We start from the raw sequence: 24838 nt of genomic DNA, 5'->3' as shown, positions 1-24838 counted from the left end.
CATCCAACCAACCAACCAACCAACCAACCTTTACTCCACTACAGATACCTTTGTCCCGCCCTTATCTCTGTAACACAAAAGTGATATTTCCTGTTTCAAAACTGTCCTGTCATTCTGTATGATTAAAAAAAACAATACACGCGCTAATACGTTTTTAACTTTAATTCTATATCTATATATCAATTTAAAGCTCTGTATCACGCTTTAGGTTATCGGTTCAGAAGCCTGTCAATCAATACTCTGTCTTCATGCTAGGCTGAGACTGCAGAGCTTTTCCACGTCAGTGTGTTTACCAAGACTAGATTGACAGCTGCGGGAGGAGTTACATTTATTCACTTATGGAGCATCTTTTTGAACAGTGAATTAATCAGCGGTGCTTGGGAATATTGCGTTATCATGCAGTGGAATGTCCGGAACTTTTAGATTGCCTTTTTGTCGTAGTAAACTCAACTTTGGTCTTCTTCATTCACTGTTGGCCGGCTAGCCTGCTAGCTTGCCGAGCTAGGCTAGCATTAGCTACAGCAGGACTCCATCTTTGAAATAGCAGCCACACACAGGTAATATATTTATTTCTAGAGAACTAGAAAAGCGTGTTCAAATACCTGTCAATAACTGTTTTCATTAATTGATTTATGGAGAGAAATGACTGTTGTCCGAGAGGACAAACGCTGAAGACATGTCTAACAACCCTGAGCCGGGTGACACACTAGCTTGTTGAGCTAGATATTTAGCTAGCTGTCGGGTTTCTGGGCTGGTAATTGGTCTTGTCCATGCAGGAAATGTGTAAACTCTTCAGTGCGCTGAAAGATATGTACTGGATATCAGTCTCATGTCGTTTCCTTGTGTCGTGGTGTCTTTGTTCGTCCCAGAGGACTGTCTTTCAACATCTTGTGGTGGAGAGCTAGCCTGTTAGCCTTGCCCATGAGCAGACGCTATCATTACTGGCTTGTTTGATCTAATTAATCAGCGAACAGCTTTCTCCAGCTCACCTGGCAGCCAGCTCACAGGCTCGTATCACTTGCTTTTCGTTTATGACACTATTACAGTATGTTGCATTCAAACAACATGTATTGAGGGTTTCACTATGACTAGGTTGGAGTCTTGGCTCATTCTGTATTTCTGACAAGGTACAGGGTGAGTTGTTGTGGTGTTGTGACATCCACCTGGTCGTTATCATAAACCAACGTGAGCGACCAGCTGTCACTGATATATGACAGCGGTGCAGGAAGTCAAGAGTTTACTGAACGACATGCATTGATTCATGCTCCTAATTGCTAACCTGACCTCCAACATCACAAGAAATGCTCTTATCATGTAGAGACAGGTGCAACAAAAAATAATCACCTTCCAAAATAAACTCTCCCATAAACACTATTAAATCTGGATATGCACTATTCTAAGCAGTAGGGAGGGCCTTTTGGCCTCTGAGCATTCATTTGAAAGTAGTATAAAGTACTGATCTGAAGGGGAGACATCAGCTCATCATCAAACTCTGCTGAAGTCTGATAACTTCAAACACATGGAGGTCAGGAGGCTGAAAAATACTGCTCTACCATATGAATGAGTACAAAGTGTTTATTAGAATAATTTCACAATGAAGACATTTGAGTGTCACACACAATAAGCATTAATCTTTTAATTTTTAATCAATTAACAAAAACAAAATTCAGTGCTGTGTTTGATCTTTAAGTCAGTGAATGGGGACAAGGACACAGTGTGTCATAGATGTGAATCAACAACATTCTTGCATATCTAAAATCGTATTACAGTTTCTACTCTTTTCCTGGCTCTGGCAAGCGAGTTGGCCGATTTATCAGCCCGCTGTGGCGTTTCACTTTCCCCAGCCAATCAGGCAATCCTCCTTGTTGAGCCCTGTGGTAAATCAAATCAAAATCAAATCAATTTTATTTATACAGCCCAGCCTTTACAATCTGTACAGTAAATGACATCCTCTGTCCTTACATCCTCGATTCAAGTGAGGAAAAACTTGCTATATTGAGAAAGAAACAACAACCTTTTAACGGGGGAAAAAAGATGAAGAGGAAGAAACCTCAGGAACAGCCACAGAGGAGGAATCCCTCTCCCAGGACGGACAGACATGCAATAGATGTCACATGTACAGAAAAGAACAACAAAATCACAATTTACAATTTGCATTGACAGAATATCTGACACAAATAATTGTATATGTAAAGTGTGTGGATCCAGGAGACGACAGCATCGCCAAGTGGTGCCCGAGCCACACGACCTCCACTCCACCGTGGTGACCTGGAAGAGGGCAGGACACGCATGATAATAAGCAGAAAAAAAGAAAACATCAGAATGAAGAAGCATCAAATTTTACAGAAATACAGATATAAGGAGATAGTAAAACAGAGGAGAACAAGGCTCCAGCGGAGCCCAGGGTATGACGATCCAGATCTGTCAATATGTGAGGATGAGATGTTCCCAGGGGCCTGTGGTCCATCAGAAGGGAGCCTGAATGAAAAGAGAGGAGGAGGAGGAGGAGGAGGAGGAAGCTTGTGTGAACAGAAAACAAAAAACAAAAGTTAGAGAAATGCGATGTTAATCAGAATAAACAGACAATGGCAGGACAATGTGAATTCTAATACTATAGGTAAGAGACTCAGTTATAATCCTATCCCTCTGTCCCTCCTTCCTAGCCTCTACCTATCGTACTATCCTCCTGGATATTTTGAATAGACTGCTCACTATGAATTTAAAATAAGATGGCTTCAACCACTAAGTCACCACACTCATAAATCTTTCTGTAAGTAAGAACATTATCCAACATAGTATTCATGACACAAGAAAAAAAGGTTAATCCAGCCACTTTGAGGTATGCTGCTTGTCAAATATGAACAGCATGTAATTTCTATTCTGTTTGGTTATCCATATTGGTTTTAGGTATTGTCAAGGTACACATGGACATTTGCCATTTTGTTCTTAGATTCTGTATTCATTTGAGGGTGAGAGTTCATAGTTTGACTTTAAGCTTGGGAACTTAATTTTCATGTACTTTTTGCGGTGTTTGAGATTTGCACATTGGATATATTAAGTCTAAAGGATTGTTTATCAATAGCTTAAAATACATTTATTTTATTTTTTTAAACCTTAACTTTACACCAGACATATGACATCACAGGTCTGTAAATGCTCATGAAGGCTGACCCCTGTTACAGCGTCGCTGTCCCATAGGCAGCACAGCTGCTTTACCAGGCTGACTGAAATCAAAAAGTCAATTGACAAAAAAAGTTTTTAAGGAGGCTTCATGAGGAGTATACAGGAAGAAAATGGAAAATGGTTTTTATTTAGTGAATCATCTCCTGTAATTTTATAGGTATTTCAGATCTTACTCTGTGACAGATTTTAATATAATATAATCGTCTATAATTCAACTCTGAACGATGATATAGAGATGTGATCATTTTGTATGATACAGTTATATAGAAGAACTATAAATGCTAATATAGAATTATGTGGCTCTTATTTCTGCTAGAACCAACCATCTCTTCTTGTATTTTTCTCTTAGAAAAGCAGCATGGTGGACAAGAATATCTACATCGTCCAGGGTGAAATTGGTGCTGTTGTTGGAGCCATCAAGAGGAACTCCAGATGGAATACCCACACTCCATTGGTTAGTAAATAAACTACATGCAAATTGTAACTGACTGTAGGTTAGATTTGTTAAAGAAATGAAAACTAGTGGTGGGGAGGGTAGTACCCACCAGATAATGGTCAGTTGGCTAAACTTCATAAAGAACGGTGATGTGGAAAAGCTCATAAAGACCGATATTTCAAGGGTCAGTATTTTTCTGTTCAAAATGACTCTGATGGAAATAATATTTTAAAGGACACTTTTCCCTGTAAAGTCCTCAATAATTGCTGATCATGGTTTACTTCTTTTTTCCACTTAGTATTTTGTATTCAGTGAATACTAGTGTAGAAGAGACATCATGTAGTAAGTCTATGGACTTTATAATTTTATTTTGTTGTGGCGTTATTGACTTAATTAAATGTATTCATGCGTTTTGTTTGTTTCCAGTGTACACTTGATTACCTATCATGAGAAGAGCAGTCCCAGAAATGTAGAAATGAAGTAAAATTAGAATAGAGAAACACTTAATTCAAATATTCATTCATTTTCCTTTTGATTGTCACTGACAAATCACTAAAACTTTTTTGAAAGTGCTTTTCAAATCTTGCAGCAACTTCCTTTGAAGCCATGTTTGCAACATGGATGGATGATTGATGCTGGTGAGCTGATAACTCATTATTTAGGATATTGACCTGGCTCATTGTACTGATCATTACACCAAAGCAAAGACTAATTTATCAGAAAATATAGAAAATATCGAGGGGAGCAGGATAGCTATTTTTGTCTTCGAGCACTTGCAGCAAATTGTTTGATGAAGGTTGTTATGTGTCTGAAACCCCTAAAGCTAAAAGTTATGCCTTTCAGCTGCACCTTGAGTTATCCCACAGTTATCCTCCTCTGTTCTGCTACCTCAGGCCTTGCTTTCACTACACTCCACTCACTGATGAGCATACCAATAAATGAAGACCAGAAAGCACTTTGAGTCAGAGAACACCTCCATGTCAGGGCAGCAAAAGTCTAGCAAAAACCAAAAACTAATACCTGGGGAATAAGTTGTATTTGATTAATTCAAGTGTGTCAAGAGAAAATTGTACGAATATTAAACCTGACCACATGTTTTTGAGATTTCCCGCTAATAAACAAAACTAATGCATCCTTGGTAAGATAAGATAGACTATATTGACCTCCCTCAGCAGGGAAATTCACATTCTTGAAGTAATAAAATGTATGACATCAAATCTGTGTTTATAGATCATATCAGAGTTTACACTAGACTTTTTTTGGCGGCCAATTTGACCTTTAATATTCATATAGAACAACCACCAGACATAGTTTAAATTGCCTCATATACTCTAAAATACAAATACTATGATCCACTATCACTTGTTCTACACTCTCACAAATGATGCAGAACATTTTGGCCGTTGATCTTTTCATCTGCTGGACAACTACACAAGATATCGGCAAAAAGCTGGCTTATACCAGCTAACTTAAACCCTGGATCATTTAAATGATCTGATATCTGCAGTTTTGCCAGTAAAAAGAGGCAACTAACTTACAACACTGTGTACTAGGGCTTTCACTTTTTCCAAAAGTCAAGATTGAAAGATTTTGAAATGACATGCAATTCATTCAAATGCATTCGAATTCTTTCGCGTGTGCTCGACCAAAGCATCGTTATTTTTGTTACTTGATTGACTTTACAGCCCATCTAACATCATAGTATTCCCATTCTTCCAGCAATCAAATGTTGATTTTTTTAACAGCTGTGTTAACTGATTCCTAGATGCCTGTCACTTTTTCCTTGCTTCTATCTCATCACCAATGGCCTTTTAACGATCTTCCAGCAGGGGGCCTGCTGAAGCCGAATGCAGAATGACGTGCAGTTAAACTGAGGTTGTACACACTGCTACACTTGCCAGTGGTGCCTTTGCCATAGTTAGGTGGTAAACTAGCTGGAAAAAGCCGCACCAGTGTGTCAATTCATACAGCACACCGGCGCTGCTGATCCAAAAGAGGTGTGACGGTAAACATCATGATGTTGACATCTGATGTTTTTTTCAGTGTGTTTCCCCCAGTGTCCTCCTGTTAATCTAAACATGTACCCATTGACTGTTTATAATCCTATGGATGCAGGGATGTAACAGTATGAAAATTTCACACCACGGTAGGGCTGAACGATTTTAGGAAAAGATCTAATTGCGATTTTTCTGGCAGATATTGCGATTTCGATTTGATTCACGATTTCCTTCAAATCAAGCTTCAGTGCAATATTCACAATGTACAGTATCATTAAAACATTAAATGCTATTACTTTAATGCAAGGATTAAAACTAAAGTTAAAAATTGCTTCCAAATGTATTTATTAACAAGAAGCATGCACGGCTGATGGCTGCAGTTACCCTAACGGCCGCAACGGCCGTCGTGTCACTATTGAGTCTTATTTCTTGATCCTGCCCCAAGTTCCTTTTTAAATAAAATACAAAACAATTCCCGGTGGCTGCTCTTATCATATGGAGTTACACTGGCAGAAGATGCTGTAATTGTAGTCTGTTTGCTACAGTGGGCCTGAGTATCATTTTCACCGGACTTTTCACTGGACTTTTTCGTCATGCACTCGTCATGCAAATGCCTGTGGTGATTTTTCAAGTGCCGGTATAAATTGGTTGTGTTTCCGCTGGATGTTGCAACTTTAGCGTGACAGGTTTTGCACAGTACCTGTTTCTGGTGCACGTCTGCAGCCTCAAACCCGAAATACTCCAAAATGACCGACGTGCTATTTTTCTTGGGGATTAAATCCCCTAACTCCGCTTCTGGTCCAGCTGAAGCCATTTCAGAACACGTTAAGGAGCAGGTTAATACTGATTGGTTAGCGTGACCTGTCCACGAGTAGCATGCCGCTTCTGATTGGTGAGCTTGGCAGGATGGTAGAGAGACGGCATGTATGTGTAAAATAGTTGACACAACAGATCCTGGGTCAGTCAGGAGCGCTGCAAAAACCACAGCTTTGGCGATCACATGATAGCGTTGTCTGAAAACACAATTTCGATCAGAAAACGATAAATCGTTCAGCCCTACACCACGGTAATAGTGACCAAAATTATCACGGTTATCGGTATACCGCGGTATTTTTAAAATGTCTTCAAAATGTTGAAAAAACACTGATACATGATAAATTGAAATAATTTCACCAAGATTTATATTTAAATAGATTTATTATATATTAAAATAATCCAAATCCAAAACCTTAACAAAACACTGCAAAATCAACATTAAATAAGTATAAAAGAATGTATCAAAACTGTGCAACATTAACAATAATCACAGTAAAAAATGTATCAAAACTGTGCAACATTAACAATAATCACAGTAAAAATGTATCAAAACTGTGCAACATTAACAATAATCACAGTAAAAATGTATCAAAACTGTGCAACATTAACAATAATCACAGTAAAAATGTATCAAAACTGTGCGACATTAACAATAATCACAGTAAAAATGTATCAAAACTGTGCGACATTAACAATAATCACAGTAAAAATGTATCAAAACTGTGCGACAATAACAATAATCACAGTAAAAATGTATCAAAACTGTGCGACAATAACAATAATCACAGTAAAAATGTATCAAAACTGTGCGACAATAATCACAGTAAAAATGTATCAAAACTGTGCAACATTAACAATAATCACGGTAAAAAATGTATCAAAACTGTGCAACAATAACAATAATCACAGTAAAAATGTATCAAAACTGCAACATTAACAATAATCACAGTAAAAATGTATCAAAACTGTGCAACAATAACAATAATCACAGTAAAAATGTATCAAAACTGCAACATTAACAATAATCACAGTAAAAATGTATCAAAACTGTGCGACATTAACAATAATCACAGTAAAAATGTATCAAAACTGTGCGACATTAACAATAATCACAGTAAAAAATGTATCAAAACTGTGCAACAATAACAATAATCACAGTAAAAATGTATCAAAACTGCAACATTAACAATAATCACAGTAAAAATGTATCAAAACTGTGCAACAATAACAATAATCACAGTAAAAATGTATCAAAACTGTGCAACAATAACAATAATCACAGTAAAAATGTATCAAAACTGTGCGACATTAACAATAATCACAGTAAAAATGTATCAAAATTGTGCGACATTAACAATAATCACAGTAAAAATGTATCAAAACTGTGCGACAATAACAATAATCGCAGTAAAAATGTATCAAAACTGTGCAACAATAACAATAATCGCAGTAAAAATGTATCAAAACTGCAACATTAACAATAATCACAGTAAAAATGTATCAAAACTGTGCAACAATAACAATAATCACAGTAAAAATGTATCAAAACTGTGCGACATTAACAATAATCACAGTAAAAATGTATCAAAACTGTGCGACATTAACAATAATCACAGTAAAAATGTATCAAAACTGTGCGACAATAACAATAATCGCAGTAAAAATGTATCAAAACTGTGCAACAATAACAATAATCGCAGTAAAAATGTATCAAAACTGTGCAACAATAACAATAATCGCAGTAAAAATGTATCAAAACTGTGCAACAATAACAATAATCGCAGTAAAAATGTATCAAAACTGTGCAACAATAACAATAATCGCAGTAAAAATGTATCAAAACTGTGTAACAATAATCGCAGTAAAAATGTACCAAAACTGTGCAACAATAACAATAATCGCAGTAAAAATGTATCAAAACTGTGCAACAATAACAATAATCACAGTAAAAATGTATCAAAACTGTGCAACAATAACAATAATCAAAGTAAAAATGTATCAAAACTGTGCAAAATAAACATTAGATATAGTAAAAAAAATATGTATCAAAACTGCAACATTAATAATTATCACAGTAAAAAAAAACAGATAAAAAAAAGTGCAGGTTTAATTTCACATTAAGTAAACTTGAATAAGTAATTCAAATGAAAGCAACAGGCATGATAAACATATTGCACCAATAACAACAAAAGTGTTACTTAAGTTAAAATAACACTAAATATGTAAACAAATCAAATGAACAGCACAGTGGGTGTACTTGTTCTCTCCCTCCCATATCCCCTCAGATGGGATGCATGCATCTCTGTTTAAGGAGGGATCTGTTGGGGGAGACAATGTGTCCGCTGGCACTGAACAGTCTCTCTGATGGCACACTGGTCGCTGGGATGCACAAAAGCTTTCTGGCAATCTTGGCAAGATAAGGCAGCTCTGATGCATGGCCCCTCCACCACACCAGTGGATCCTCTTCTGCTGGAAAAGATTGCAGAGAGAGAGGTAGATCTTGATCTCTTCTCTCACTCAATTTTCTGGGGTGGTTGAAGTTTTGTCCTCTTCACCTCTCTTCTGTCTAGTTTAGGAGATCTTTTTCAACAACCCAGCCAAGCCTTTCCCCTCTGATGCCACTGGGGGGTCGCTGCTGCTTTGTGGTTCCTCCCCAGTGTGTGCAGGTGTCAGCTTCAAAGCTTCCTGGATACAGCTGTCAACAATTGCTGGCTCAGGCTCATCCAAAAAGCTCATTTTGAAGCGGGGATCAATGAAGCAAGCCATTTTCATGACATTCTTTGCCCTCTCTGTGTACCTGCTGTTCAGTTCTTCTCTCATGACCCTTTTCATCTCCTTAGTCAAGGATGGGTCTTATTTTTCACCAGTACCTCACAGGTGATGTGGTCCAGGACAAGCTTGATGGCTGACAGTGTCACTCGTGTCTCTGAGGCAAGTGCATCCGTAAACTTGCTCAGTGGCTCGAAGAGCTGGCACACTTGCTCCATGACACTTATGTCAGCATCCTTGGGCATCAGATGCCATACTCCCCTTTCTCCAGCCAGTGTCGCACAGACTGGTTGCTGTTGGCTGAGGAATCGCGCAATCATTTTGTAGGTAGATCCCCACCTGGTGACCACATCATGGATCAGAACTTTCTGTGGCATGTTGAGGGCAGCTTGCTTTTCTTTCAGAGACCTCTTTCTCTTCCAGCTCCGTGAGAAGCCCTGGACCAGATGATGGCAGGCCCAAACTGCTGTGTCCACTCTCTGAATTTTCAGAGCCTTTGAGATGGCCAGGTTCAAGTTATGGCCAAAGCACCCAAGCCACAGTTCTGGGAAGTCCTCAAAAGCCTTTATCATGTTGGTTGCATTGTCTGTGGTTATGGAGACCAGGTCTGTCTTTTTTATTGCCCACTCCTCCAGCATGTTCTCAAAAAACTCTCTGATGTTTTGAGCTGAGTGATCATCCGGGAAGAACTGGGTTTCCAAGCACTGAGCCTCGAGCTGCCAGTCCAGGGTGAGGTAATGAATGGTGAAGCTGATGTATGGTAGACCAGCTCCACTTTCACTTGTCCACAGGTCAGTTGTTGCAGCAAAAAATTTCCCTTGAGTTAAACTTTTGCATACATCAGCTTTAACCTGATTGTAGAGTTTGGGGATTTCAGTCTTGGAAAAGAAAATCCGTGACGGAACTTTGTAGTGAGGCACAGCAGTTTTCATCAGCCTCAAAAAGCCAGGCCTCTCCACAATTTGGAATGGCATCATATCCTTAGCAATGAAGAAAGAATTGGCTGCATTTAGGTCATTGGCTTTTTGTGATGAGGGCGCATAAGCAGCCTGTTTTTGAAATGTGTCCTTTAATGTCTGCGTTACAGAGGTAGAATGAGGTTTACTGGCAGTAGCACTCGATTGGTCAGCAGACCCTCTCTGTGAAAAAAATGAATAGAAAATGTCATTATTAATTATTACTGTCATTGTTACTTAATACTAAGGGTGCAACCAACAGATCACAAAACTCACAATCTAGATCATGTCACTTTTGTTAGAAACAGGTTGGATAATTTTTTAGATCAAAACAAAAAGGATTATTGTGAAATTAATTATGAATACTCTATTTTGGCTCTTATCTCTATCTAGACACTTGTTATATTCACCATTTTATATTATTCTTTATATATAGTCTCTTCTACAAATAATCTACAAGTATTATATATTTCTGATATTACTTATATATATTGGCTGTCTGTCTGCTTGCTCGTCTGTTGTCAGTGGACTCGGTCAATCTGATTGGTCAAATGGCTGCTGAGCCACAGGTAGACGCTGCTCCAGTGAACGGAGCTGAGATGAAAGTGTTTGTCTCAGCTCCAGTGAACGGAGCTGAGATGAAAGTGTTTGTCTCAAATCCTCCTCACTGCAGCTCTGCATCAATATTTGGGGAATTATTAGGTCGACTTTAAAAAGTGAAATCTACAATTAATAAGCGGTTCAGATAACGTGCCAAATCACGGATCAACTTCATTCAGTTATACCACTATCTGGTCACTTTACATTAGTGACAACAGCAAATTAGACAGAGAAAACTCGACATACACACATCATGCACCTGAGCTTAAGGTTAATTTACCTTGCATTCGCTGAACAGTTGAGGGTGATGGTCACGCAAATGAGTAAGTAAATTGGATGTGTTGCCGCCCCTTGCAACAACTTTCTTCTTGCAGCTCCTGCAGATAGGGCTGCCATCCTCGACCAGCTGTCCCTGAGCATTCTTATAATAACCAAAATACGCCCAGACTTCAGATTTGGTTCTCTTTGAAGGCGGAAAAATGCCTTGATGGCCACTACTATCACGTCCTCCCTCCGCCATGTCTTCTTCACTACATAACAAGCGCACGTTGCATGCTGCGCCTGCGTAGGGAGACTTGGATAAAGTATCTTGCGAGTTTTCCACACCGTGGTTATCGACCGCGTCGGTTACCATGGTAATTAAAACTTAAATGGTAACCTTCACCGTTGGGAATTTTACCGTGGTTTACCGTGACACCGGTAACCGTTACACCCCTATAATTATAATGTGTTGTGATTGAGATCCTGACCCACCATGCATCCTGGAAAGTGACAAAATTCTGTTTTTTGCTCTAAATTACATAATTACATAATCGCCATCAGTAAATAGAGAACCCTGTCTGACTCTCACTCGTGGGGAGGGAGGCTGTTTTCTGGGGGAAAGTTCACTGAAGTCTCGATCAGGAGGGCTGACCGTCGCGGTGAGTTAAAGTTTTTTGCTGGGGACAGATGCTGTTTTTCGGGCAGAAATGTGACAAAGAATCGGTAGGACAGACAGGATGACAGACACTTCTCCAGGTATAACTGCAGATTTTCTTTGGCTCGGTTCACTATTGTTCTCTGTTTCCTAGCAAAAACAACGTAACATTAACGTTTTTGCTGATTTTTACTGATAGGTCGATAAGGCCATATGTCAGGCTGAAAGTGAAGTTTTGGAGCACACTCTCCTCAATAAATTATTAATTAATGCAAGGCAAACTACAACAAATGGCCTAATGCGCTTGCATTAAAAAACTATGCATTACTATAAACTATGCATTTTTAAACAGGTATGAATATGAAATTTTTACCCCGTTCAAATGAACGTTTGTATTTCGAATTAAAAGTGGCTGCCCTACTGTATACCGTAAACTATGACATTTTATAATGATAACAATAAAGTTAAGTCGCAACGTTGCTCCCATGCTTATAACTGTGGGTGGACATTAGGCTAACGTTACTTATGTAGGAGGTATTTCAGAGCGAGGCAGAGATAATCTGCGAGTGATTTAAAAAAAAAATAAAAAAAAGTGCTGGGAAGCAAGAACTGGATGAGACCCACGCTGAGTGTGACTTCTGCCTCACAACAATTACTAAAGACGTTAGCCATTTTCACCTGAAGCTAACGTCTGCAGCCATAAATAATAACCGTTACAGCAGCCCAGCTAATCAGCCAAGATCTGAGGAGGCACTGTCAACTTTACAGTCCAACTCTGAGAGAGGTGTGTGCAGCAGAGTCAATGAATGCCTTATCTTAAAGCTGCCATGTGAAAACAGTATTATTGTAGATTACAACAAACGTGAAAGGCACTGCAGATGGATACATGTTTTGTTTTTGTAATGTTTATGTATTGAAAAGATGCAGCTTTTATTTTGTAGACTGCTGTGACTTTCTGAATTAAAGGGAAATTTAAATTATGAAAAAGTAGCCATGTGCAGTAATAGAGATCATTGAGGATACCATACACTGAGATGCATCGAGATGCATTGCGATGCATCGAGAATTGTTTTGCATTTGAATCGTTGAAAGCTGAATCGTAATCGAATTGTGAGGCAAGTGAAGATTCACACCTCTACCAGATATGTGCTGATGTGAAAACTTTATGTTTGTTATAGACTTTAATGCAGAAAAAGATGCTTGGGGTAATTTAAGCTCCCAGTTGTTTTGCTGTTTCAGTGCTCCAAACTCAGACAAAAAAGTGTATTGTTAAACTGTAAAATATCTGGCCTAAATTACATATCTTTGTCACGTGTTTGATAATCACATTTGAGAAATTATTGCATCAATCATTGTCAGAGTTAGACAAAGGGTTGGATTAGGCATCTCAACAGCATTTATTGTAAAAAACTCGAAAGTATATTTATGGACGAGGCTCGTCTATCAAGTGGATTTAAATACAGCAGCAACAGACATACATCCTGGCGAGGATAGTGGAGTAGAAGGAGTTTTTGCGTTACGTTAACAACAGAGCCAGCTGAGCTTGTGTTACAGTATTAAGTTCTACATGGAGCAAAGTGAAAAAACTGTTTCCCAACATCCAATGCACTACTGTGGTTATTTAATCAGCTTCAAACAAGGCTTATGGTTCACACTATTTCTTGTGACTCCCTTAATGCAAAATACTCCAACATTGCTCCAATCTGCTACAATACACTAGCCACATTAGCTGCAGGACATTCAACAGGTTAACCTGCAAAATGAACAACAACCAACAGCAACTGTAAAACTTAGATCTTCGAAGTTTGAACCATCCCATCTTCTTACCTCTGCATAGAGGGTTATGTTTTCATCATGTCTGTTTGTTTGTTAGTTGGTTGGTTTGTTCGCAGGATTCCAAAAAAATCTACTTAATTGATTTCCAGAAAACTTGGATGGTGGGCCAGAATAGACCCCATTGACTTTTGGTGCAGATCCAATAAAGAGATTGATCCAGGATTTTTTTCCCACTTTCTTTAACATTGCAAGATATTATGGGCTAAGCAGTCAAGGGCGGTTTCAAATTCAGATACAGGACTTTTGAGTTTCATATTGGATTAGGCTTGATTGAATTAAAGGGGACTGTTGGGCCTTGGCTGAGGTATGCACTCTACTCTATCCATCCATCCATCCATCCATCCATCCATCCATCCATCCATCCATCCATCCATCCATAATATGTGACATTGCTAGCGGTGATGAAGCTGGTATACCTTCCGCCCCTTGTCACAATTAACTGTATCTACCGGACGTCACATTGCATAGATGATAGATATGACATTATTATCCCAATGCAGAGTTTCTAATCTCCTATTATATTTTAGCTATCTAATACAAGACTTATTTCATTAACCTGATAACTGCATTAAATAATGTGTTTAGTGTTGTCTTCTAGAGCCAGGACTGAGAACTGCTGCAAAGTGGTATTAAACTGCAGTACAACAAGTAGTTAGGTCTGTCAAGAGCCAACATGTTACAAACAGTTCTACTAAAACAGTTTGGAATCAGCCATTTCTGTTTTTATGCAGAATATTCTTCACCGTGCTTATCACTAGAAATGGTTAGTTTAATAGCACACATTCAACTTAGTATATGGTGAGACTGAGCATTAAAGTATAAGATTAGATTAGACTAGGCTAAATGACAAATGATGTCTTACATGATGTCCTCCCACGCTCCCATCACGTTCTTATCATGTTCTTTCTCTGCACAGGATGAAGAACAGGACCCATTACTTAACAGCTTTGGCCACCTGAAGGAAGTACTCAACAACATCAAAGGTATGTAGGGCTGTGGTGATGTAGGTGATTCCCTGATATTGACATATCTTCAATATCAGAAGACAGTAAAGGTAAATGTTAGGTGTAGGAAGAGTGCAAGTGTGTCTTACAAATAAAAGGAGAAGATGTGAGGCCATGCAGATGCTTTATAACGCTATATATCACATATTTAGATTAATTAATGACACTTTCATTGTTTCAAGCTTATGTTGTTAATTATGGTGTGATTGTCTTGAAACGTTTGAAGCACAAGTTGTGAATGAGCTTGCTCTTGTGGATTGTCATTTTCAGTTGTGTCACAGATTAATAATATACTGTAGTCCCTTCCAGATTAATAAATTAGATAAAATAGATTAAAAGCTGTTTTTGGATTGTCGTCTTCGCTATGCACCAAAACGGGTTGGGTTTCAATTAGCACAAAACTGTATCAGAAAATTATTTTTTATTAAATGTAAAGTTCAGATAGACTATAAGAAGATTAATATGTGCATATACACTGAACAAAAATATAAACGCAACACTTTTGTTTTTGTTCCCATTTTTCATGAGCTGAACTCAAAGATCTAAAACATTTTCTATATACACAAAAGAACCATTTCTGTCAAATATTGTTCACAAATCTGTCTAAATCTGTGTTAGTGAGCACTTCTCCTTTGCAGAGATAATCCATCCCACCTCACAAGTGTGGCATATCAAGATGCTGATTAGACAGCATGAATATTGCACAGGTGTGCCTTAGGCTGGCCACAATAAAAGGCCACTCTGGAATGTGCAGTTTTGCTTTATTGGGGGGGTCTGGGGGGGTCAGAAAACCAGTCAGTATCTGGTGTGACCACCATTTGCCGCATAGAGTTGATCAGGTTGTTGATTGTGGCCTGTGGAATGTTGGTCCACTCCTCTTCAATGGCTGTGCGAAGTTGCTGGATATTGGCAGGAACTGGAACACGCTGTCGTATACGCTGATCCAGAGTATCCCAAACATTCTCAATGGGTGACATGTCCGGTGAGTATGCTGGCCATGCAAGAACTGGGATGTTTTCAGCTTCCAGGAATTGTGTACAGATCCTTGCAACATGGGGCCGTGCATTACCACGCTGCAACATGAGGTGATGGTCGTGGATGAATGGTACAACAATGGGCCTCAGGATCTCGTCACGGTATCTCTGTGCATTCACAATGCCATCAATAAAATGCACCTGTGTTCGTTGTCCATAACATACGCCTGCCCATAGCTTAACCCCACCGCCACCATGAGCCACTCGATCCACAACACTGACATCAGCAAACTGCCCACCCACACGACGCCACACACGCTGTCTGCCATCTGCCCTGAACAGTGAAAACCGGGATTCATCCATGAAGAGAACACCTCTCCAACATGCCAGACGCCATCGAATGTGAGCATTTGCCCACTCAAGTCGGTAACGACGACGAACTGCAGTCAGGTCGAGATTTTTATTGTGTCTTTTATTGTGGCCAGCCTAAGGCACACCTGTGCAATATTCATGCTGTCTAATCAGCATCTTGATATGCCACACCTGTGAGGTGGGATGGATTATCTCTGCAAAGGAGAAGTGCTCACTAACACAGATTTAGACAGATTTGTGAACAATATTTGACAGAAATGGTTCTTTTGTGTATATAGAAAATGTTTTAGATCTTTGAGTTCAGCTCATGAAAAATGGGAGCAAAAACAAAAGTGTTGCGTTTATATTTTTGTTCAGTGTATAAGGACGGTCTGATTTGCCAGTGTGGGCTGATACTGCAACTATTCCCGATACAGTTTCACGAATTCAGGCTAAAGTGACTACGAGGAACTTTCAGTTTGTGTTGATTCTAGTCACCCCTTTTGACAAAAGCGCTACGACACCAGCGCCTGCTGTTGTAAAGATCTTTGCTGGCAAGTGCCGGCGGTGCGTGCATTTGTTTTGGGAGCAAGTGACAGAGAGACCACAGGATGGATTGTGATGGTATGTATTTATATGTGATTTTATATGATATATGTGATCGGACCTGAGCACAGGCATTAATGATAAGTATATAAAAATAGCAGTCTTTTTGCTGATGGTCTCGTTTGCAAGTCTTTGATAATCATGAGGAATCACGAGACTGTTTCATAAACACTTAAAAGTTCCTCGTAGTCACTTTAATGAAGCACTAGATAAACACTGACCTCTGACCAGTTGTACTACAGTCCTTGTTCTCATACAGAGCAGCTGCCCCACACTCCTATAAAAGACTACATGTTGAGTCTCATGTGTAAGACCTGTAAGTTTTACTGCTTCATTTATTATGTGAAAATATCACATTTCCATACAGTCTAAGAAATCACAAGTGTTGCGTCCTAATTACAGCTATCAGTCAATTAAATGATTGTCCGAATGATAATGGGCTGTGGACTATTTTGAAAATCAACTAAATTCGTATAATTTTTGAAGCAGATATGCCAGGCGTTTTCAGATTCTCAGTTGTGAGGACTTGCTGATTTTTTTTCTCCTATGTGATAGAAACTCTCTGTTGATTGGACAAAGCAAGTAATTGGATTTGATTCTAATCACACTACCACACTAGTGTGGTGACTGATCATTTGTGAGTCCAAGTGTGTGTAAATGCAGCGGTGCCCTTCTGACAGTCCCCCCTTTTCTGAGAGAGGCCCAAACAGGCTCCAAGGACAATCCTGCATGTTGTCATGCCTTTGCAATGAGAGTCCTGGCAGCTCCAACAGCCCTACAGCTCCAGTTGTAGAATTCGGAGGCAACAGGAAAGATGCAACACATGGAGCTGCACAGTCTGAGCCCCCACCGCTGCTGCCTCCCTCCAGGGAATGCTTCTGCCACTGTAAGATGGACAGGCGCTGCTGGCTGAGGAGGAATCCAACACACTGGTTAACCCTCCTCTTCCCTTTTCCTCTCCCTATAACCCCCTCAGCCCTCAAATCACCAAAAACCTATGTTCCTACAATTATTTGACCAGATTCGGAGTCGAATCTGAAATTGAAATGTTGTTTTCCCACCTTTTTTAGCGCATTTGCATGAAGTAATGAGTCCATGTCAAGGATGTTTGAAAGCCTTGGTGCATCCTTAAGCCCAGATCCCCTGTGCACCCAGTCTCTCAAATGTAACATCCATGCCCTGATGAGGGACAAAATGGAGATCAAAAACCACTGTAGAGCTAAATTCTGTGCTTGACAGACTGATCAATTTGTTTTGTTTCTGCAGCAGCATAACAACCTAATACATCTCCGTTACTATATTGCTCATACTGAGCAGTATTTTAAATGGAAATCTTGCGGGTGGGCTGCTTTGAGGTTTCGCAGCGGCCCAGCTGTCTGCTTAATGAAAGCCCAGTAATTCCATTCACTCTGCTGTGTATCTCAGCTTCCTCTAACAACAAAAGCCAACCAGCAAAGGAAATCTGAATTAGGTTTCTCAGGCCCTCTCTGTCTGTTTTCTCTTATTTTCTTTCTTTCTTTCCATCTTCTCTGTTGCTCTCTCTGTCTGGCTGGGGGTTTCACTGCTCTTGTTGTCGTGTTCTGTTGTAACTAGTGTGATTGACAGGACCATGTGCCATAGAGCTGGAGAGTAGTGCAGCTGGAAGTATATCATCTGCAATTCTAGTTGGGTAAATATAGCAGGGAGTCTTGTCAAGCAGAGAGATAAATTGTTCTGGGAAAGGAAATGTTGTCTCTCTTTTCTGAAAGTGGAAAAAAAGTTTCCCTCTACTCCTTGGAAATGGGAAAATGTGCTCCTCTCTTGACTCCCAAACAATGAGGGCACAGATGAGGAAGCTTGGCCAATGATGGACCATATGTTGTGACGCCTCAGCTCTACCTTGCTCCGTCAGCCAGGCAAATCAGTCCCAGGAAGCATATTATAGCATAAAATATAATTGAGTGCTTTCCACAGCATCTGTCCTTAAATGTGCACTGACTTGCAAAATAATTTGGCCTTTCCTGTCCTACAAAGGTTCTTTGGTTTTAAACTTACAGAACACAGTGGTACATGTATTATAACCTCCATCTAGGCGGTGATGTTTTCACCCATGTCCGTTGGTTGGTTGGTTTGTCAGCAGGATAACACAAAAACTATGTAACAGATTTTAACTGAACTTGGATGGAGGATGGGTCTAAGCTGAGAAGAGATGACATTAACCTTTGGTTTATATCTGGATAAAGGAACAGATCCAGTATTTTTTGCTTTTTTAACATTGCAAGATAGAACGTGTTTTGTGAATTTCTCAGGGAATAATGCATGGCTCTTGATTAAAAAAATCAGGCGCATTCAGGCTGGCATCACTCTATGAGTGAGTACAATTTGATGTGGATCCACGTAAAACTGGATGTAGCGTGGTTAAGTATGTTTTATTTAATATTGGATTAGGCTTGATTGAATTGGGTTAGAATGTTGGGCTTTGGTGGAGGTATGAGCTCTACCGAGTGCCATTCTAGTGTTTTAAATCAAAATATGCCCTATGAGCACCAGGAATATGCAGGCTCTTATATCAGTGGAGCATTACAGTCATAATGACATTTACTCTTTTTTATTGAGTGCCATAATATTTACAATAAGAATTTGAAAGTTTTTCAGAATAAAGGACCAAAATGTTTTTTTTCCTGCTGCATTGAAAACATACACCCCAAAATCAAGCTAGTTGCTTAACCATTGATTGTACCTTTGAAACCTTTTGATGGTTAGTTATACATCCATATGTTGTTAACATCAGTTACGCTATTATTTTGATTAATTTCATGACATTTTGAACATTTAAAGTCTTTTGCTATGTTTTGTTATGTTTTGTATTTTGACCTTATCAGTGATAGTAGCCTAAAAAGACCAGAAAGCACTACATTTGAATTACAAACAGGCCACCTTTAGTACAAATTGGTTTTACGTGTTGATTTGTTGCTGCATTTCAGTGTGAACTCTCACTTTCTACTACAGAACATACTGTATTTGATGTTCTAACATGTGAAGCATTGTTTTGAGCTGCAGATTGAGTCTTTCTCTTATCTGACATTGACAGGGGGTCTGCTCCAGAGAGGATTGTCATCACACAGACAAATCTGTCTCAATCTCTTGTTGAATAATTCTGTGGATTTATTTCATTGTTGGACTATACCTCAGAGAGTAGTAGAGTGTGGAGAACAGCCTTTCATTCTGACATACATTTTATTTCATATCCTGCTCACCTATTTTTTTTTTCAGTTGCACCTTTTTATATGCAGAAGTCACTGAGCCTCGGCTTCTCAAATCTTCAATTCTTTCCTTCCATCCTCCTCTCCCATCAACCCCCTCTGCTGCAGCAAAGGTCAGATTTTTGACAAGTCTGCAGAAGAAACAGTCTGCTCCTAAATCCCTTCATTTTTATTCATACAAATACAGGTTTAGAGTCCCTTGCAGCCCCCCAGATACAAAGCCAGAGTGGCCTTTTGACTGACAGCTTTCTTCTTTTCATCCAAACACTAACAAAATTCACCAGCACACCTCTAATTGACTCGAATCACCAGCACAGCACCAGAGGTAGATATCAGGGGGCATGGCCGTGGATTTGCCGACTGAACATTGTGGAGGATGATTTGATTACTCTCGAGCTGACCTTTACAATAATTATCCTGCTGTCCCAAAGGCAAAGCACAAAGTGGAGCTAATTTGGCATGGAATAGAAGAATTATGAGAAAAATAATGTATTTTTTGTCACGTAATTTGAGGCACCAACATGTAATGCTCACTGTACACACTAGTGCTGTGCGATATGGACAGAATTTTATATCTTGATATAGCTAATTTTATATCCCGATAACGATATATATCCCGATATAGTATTTTTTCTTAGAACTAGAAAAATTGCATTTCCTGCGAAAATACAGTGTGAATGCTGACAGCTGAAGTGATTTTGGAAATCTGCTGAATGTACTGCTGGAAATGCATAAAACTATAAGAATGAATGGTCAAGAATTTGCAGAAAAAGCGGAATTTTTCAAAAACTGAAAAGACAGAAAAGGCTAAAATGTATAAGGCTGAATAGGCTGTAAAAGCTGAAGATTTTAATGGTTGAACAGTTTCTCTAGCTGAACATAAAGCTGAATATTTTGATAGTTGAACAGTTTCTCTAGCTGAACATAAAGCGGAATATTTTGATAGTTGAACAGTTTCTCTAGTTGAACATAAAGCTGAATATTTTGAAGGTTGAACAGTTTCTCTAGCTGAACATAAAGCTGAGTATTTTGATAGTTGAACAGTTTCTAAGCTGAATATTTTGATAGTTGAATGGTTTCTCTAGCTGAACATAAAGCTGAATATTTTGATAGTTGAACAGTTCCTCTAGCTGAACATAAAGCTGAATATTTGAAAAAGCTGAAAAGGCAGAAAGTTGAATATTTGAAAAGGTTGAAAAGCTGAAAAAGTTGAAAAGCTGAAAAGTAATAGGCTGAAAGAGCTTAAAAACCTGAACATTTTGATAGTTGAACAGTTTCTATAGCTGAACGTATGCTGAAGTAGTAGCAGAATGAAATTTGAAAAATTTCCCCATAAGGATGAATGGGAAAACACCTCCCAAACACCTGCAGGTCTAGAAAAAAGTGTAATGGTTATGGCCAAAATATGTATAAGGATGAATGGGAAAATTTTTGCAGAAAAAGCTGAATATTTCCAAAAGTATAAAAGATAGAAAAAAGAAAAATACAAGCCATCATGTCCTTAACGAGCTGAACATTTTGATAGTTGAATGGTTTCTGTAGCTCAAAATTTGTAGGAGGAGAAGTGAGCCAAAAAACGTACGGAAGCAGGAATAATAAGAAATCCCAGAAGAACAATAGTGTGAATGCTTTGAAGCATTCACACTGATAAAAAATTCCAGAAGAACAATAGTGTGAATGCTTTGAAGCATTCACACTAATTATATATATATATATATATATATATACATATATATATATATATATATATATATATATATATATATATATATATATATATTTATATTCAAATCAATCACATCTCAGCACTATTTTTGATAACCATGTGAATGAAAGGCAAATGAATGGCACTTTCTCCTTTTTATTCGTGACTTTTTGCAGGACTGTCACAACAAATAAGAATTTGTAAACAAAAACTATTCCAAGCTTTTGTAAATATAAAAAAATAAAGATCTTTTTCCGGGTATTCAATTCAATTTCCCTGAGGGAGCCATCCCAACGGGATCAATAAAGTGAAGTCTAAGTCTAAGTCTAAGGGTAGGACAGCCAGAAGGCCTCGCGGCTGGGTTCTGCTTCTGTATCCGCGTCTGATGTAACGTTACTAGTAACGTTATTTTCGTCTTCCATTGCGCTCTCCTCCGTCTCCGCCATGCTGCTTTGCCTCTGTTTACTCCCGAGTGACTAGTGTCATAAACGAGTCCTTGCGGGTGACGTAAAAATGCTACTACAAAGCGGTAGCGTTGCCGCAGTTACATTCGCCTTCATACAATGAACTTGTTTTGAACTCAAAATTTGGATATCCAACGGTCATTCCGACGTTGAGTTGTGCTTTATACGGCGTATTAAATCACAACCGTAGTGTACGTTAACGTTAGTGTAGCAACAGTGCTAAACAAGTAGCCTACACGTTAAAATTACAATATAAACAACAGAGGGTTATATCCTACGGTAGACATTTTTATATCATACTACGATATATATCGTAATATCGCACAGCTCTAGTACACACTCATATATTTTATCTCTGGCAATAAATTGAAGATACTCAGTGGCACCAGTATAAATATACATCTGTTTTGAAATGTTTTCCTTGTGTTTTTACACAGCCTGTTCCATGCGTTACTGACAACCTCACTAATTCATTGCATTTTACTGTCATGTCAGTCATCAAGAGAGAATGCACACATGCCGTCCCTCTCAGTCTTATTTCAAGGTCAAGCCTAAGTGTATGTCGTCTCAGTTCCCAGCTGTGGTCATGATGGTACTGACGGGCCTCCGGGGCTCACAGCCCGAGCACTTTGGAACTGGACGTGGCCTTTTACCCCCCTTCCACTCACTCACCCCTCCCTTCTTCTTTCCTGCCACCGGATCTTCACACATATATCACTCCCAATTGAACCAGCCGAGGCAGCTGGAAAATGCAGAAGAGGAGGAACCATAATTCATGTCGCTCAGCCACTTATGCAAATATGTTTACTCATGAATGCATTCTGAGCAAGGAGAATCTGCCTCATGCCAATTCTTTACATGTCTGCCACGTGGCCCCGGTGTCCCATAGCTTTAAGCATGAGACCAGGGGTTAGGTTCTTAACCCTGCCGTCAGGTTATTTTTATGATACGGTCAAAAGACAATGAACTGTGTGGGTAGAGTTGGTGCTCACATTAATGTCTTGGCAAATTTACTTTGCCTTTATGGTTGGTGGGCAGTGTACCAAGATAAATGAAAACATTAATATGTGTGCATGCTCATAGAAAATATAGTAGGGCTGCAAATAGGGGATTATTTCTATTATTAATGATTTAATTTTCTGGTTTATAAAACATAAAAAAATAACAAAACCTGTATGACCTTCACACTTTATCAGAGCCAAATAGATGTCATTAAATGGCTTATTTTAGTCCAAAAACAAAGAAAACCAGCAAATTGTTCATATTTTGAAATCATCCTGGGTTCTTTTGCTCAAGGAATTTGAGTTGAAACTTGAATTGAAACAATTATTGGAAATGTTGATTTTCTGTCAAAAGACTGATCAGTTGATTGACTGAAGTTGTTTGAGCTAAAATATAGCTCAGTCAAGGTGACAACACGAAAAAGGAATCGTAAAAATGGAACAAACTGTCAAAATGACAATGTCATGTTACACATAATCACAATTTTGACTGATTAGTTATTTTATTGGGAAGGCTTTGTGTAAATCTGACTGGACTTCATTTACATCAAAACTGCTGGTGGCTCCAGTTTTAAGGAATTAATTCCCCAGAAATTATGCATGGGACATGAGCAATCTGCACACTTCCTGGACCTCAATTCGGAACTTAATGCCATCATAGTGGCTAAAGGTGGACTTACTCCCTTTGATGTGAAACAATCAGTTTCAGTTTTTTGTGGGCTATTTCTCATGAGTAAGTTCCTGTGAGATTCAGTTCCATTAAGAGGATTCCCCACTCAACAGGACAAAATCTAAACTGTAGTCAGTGTACATGCATTTACAGTACGATATGCTTCATCATATTGTCTGAGGGGTTGGTCTTTCATCGACCCTTAGTTAGCCTAGTGTAAAAAGCCTGGTGAGAATACAGCAAGAAAAACCCCAAACAAACAAATAAATGGCAAGAACAAGAAGAGTGTCCAGTTGCAGAAGGGCAGGCATGTACTAATATTAGTTATAATAAAGTGTGAAATTGTCTTTGTTGCGCTCAAATTCACATTCAAATTCACAAGACGCATTAAATGTAAATTCTAGAAGTTGTTAGATGAAGTTGGGTAACATGTTATCCCATAAGGTCAGTGATTTTGGTTATAGAGTTGATGTTAACATTTTTAAAAACTATTATGTGAACATGAAACATTTTAAATTATCCTTTATTTAAACAAAGATAGGAATTATTCAAGATTTGACCTTCCATTTTAGGTGAATTAAAGTAATTATACATTGTCATCTGACTTCTGAGAGTAAGACTCAGGTCTACATTACCATTAAATGAATCAGACTAAATGCCATAGAGAATAAAAAATACGAGCTGCATATGTGTGTAGTTGTGATTGACTGTTGATGGGAGGCGCCACGTTATACAGTGGCAAGCCTTTGGCCTACCAGTTGTAAAAGTCCCCATCAAAAGAGCCATGATTAATTGGAGTGGCTTCCCCTCCCCAGACAGGCTGCCACCTAGTGCTGGTTAGTAGCTGTAAATCTGGCCAGTTAACAGTGCCCTAACCGGGGACTGACAGGCAGGGCTTAGGCCCAGTGTGAAGAGGGGATGCAACTGTTGTCCTGTTTCGGAGGCTCTCAACAATGTGGTGAGTGGATGGAGAGTCCCAGCAGAGGGCTATTAATCATGCTGGTCGGGGTGTCTGTTGGAAGGGAGGGGGGTCGGGCACAGGCTAAGGGTTAGATGGAAGAGAGGGTTGAGGGTGCCGCGGAGGATCTGGATGTGCTGACAGGAACAGTGGGCAAGATGTGAACAAAACAAACTATCCCCCCTGAGCCTCCAAAGAGAGGATGAGGAGGAGGAGGATGAGGTGGGTGGGTGGCCTGGGCCAGGGTTTGGACACAACAAATGTGCTTTGCATTCACACTAAAGCCCCCAACATGCATTGAGGAGTTTCACACAATTTTGAACTTGTTTGAATCAGATTTAGCATCGTATAGCC

At 39.0% G+C, this 24838-nt stretch overlaps 1 protein-coding gene across 2 annotated transcripts in view; it reads left to right on the top strand.

The window, feature by feature from the left end:
• The first annotated feature begins 300 nt into the window (after positions 1-300).
• gbf1 (golgi brefeldin A resistant guanine nucleotide exchange factor 1) overlaps positions 301-24838 on the top strand; it is a 163254-nt gene continuing 138716 nt past the window's right edge. For both annotated transcript variants that reach the window (XM_073481258.1, XM_073481257.1), the window contains exons 1-3: positions 301-557; positions 3533-3637; positions 14426-14492. In XM_073481258.1, coding sequence (XP_073337359.1) covers positions 3542-3637; positions 14426-14492 — 163 coding nt within the window. In that variant the 5' untranslated portion in view covers positions 301-557; positions 3533-3541. The remainder of the gene's footprint in view (positions 558-3532; positions 3638-14425; positions 14493-24838) is intronic.

Source organism: Pagrus major, chromosome 15, assembly GCF_040436345.1.
Source record: "Pagrus major chromosome 15, Pma_NU_1.0".
Lineage (NCBI taxonomy): Eukaryota > Metazoa > Chordata > Actinopteri > Spariformes > Sparidae > Pagrus > Pagrus major.
This window is presented reverse-complemented; position numbering and strand designations above follow the sequence as displayed.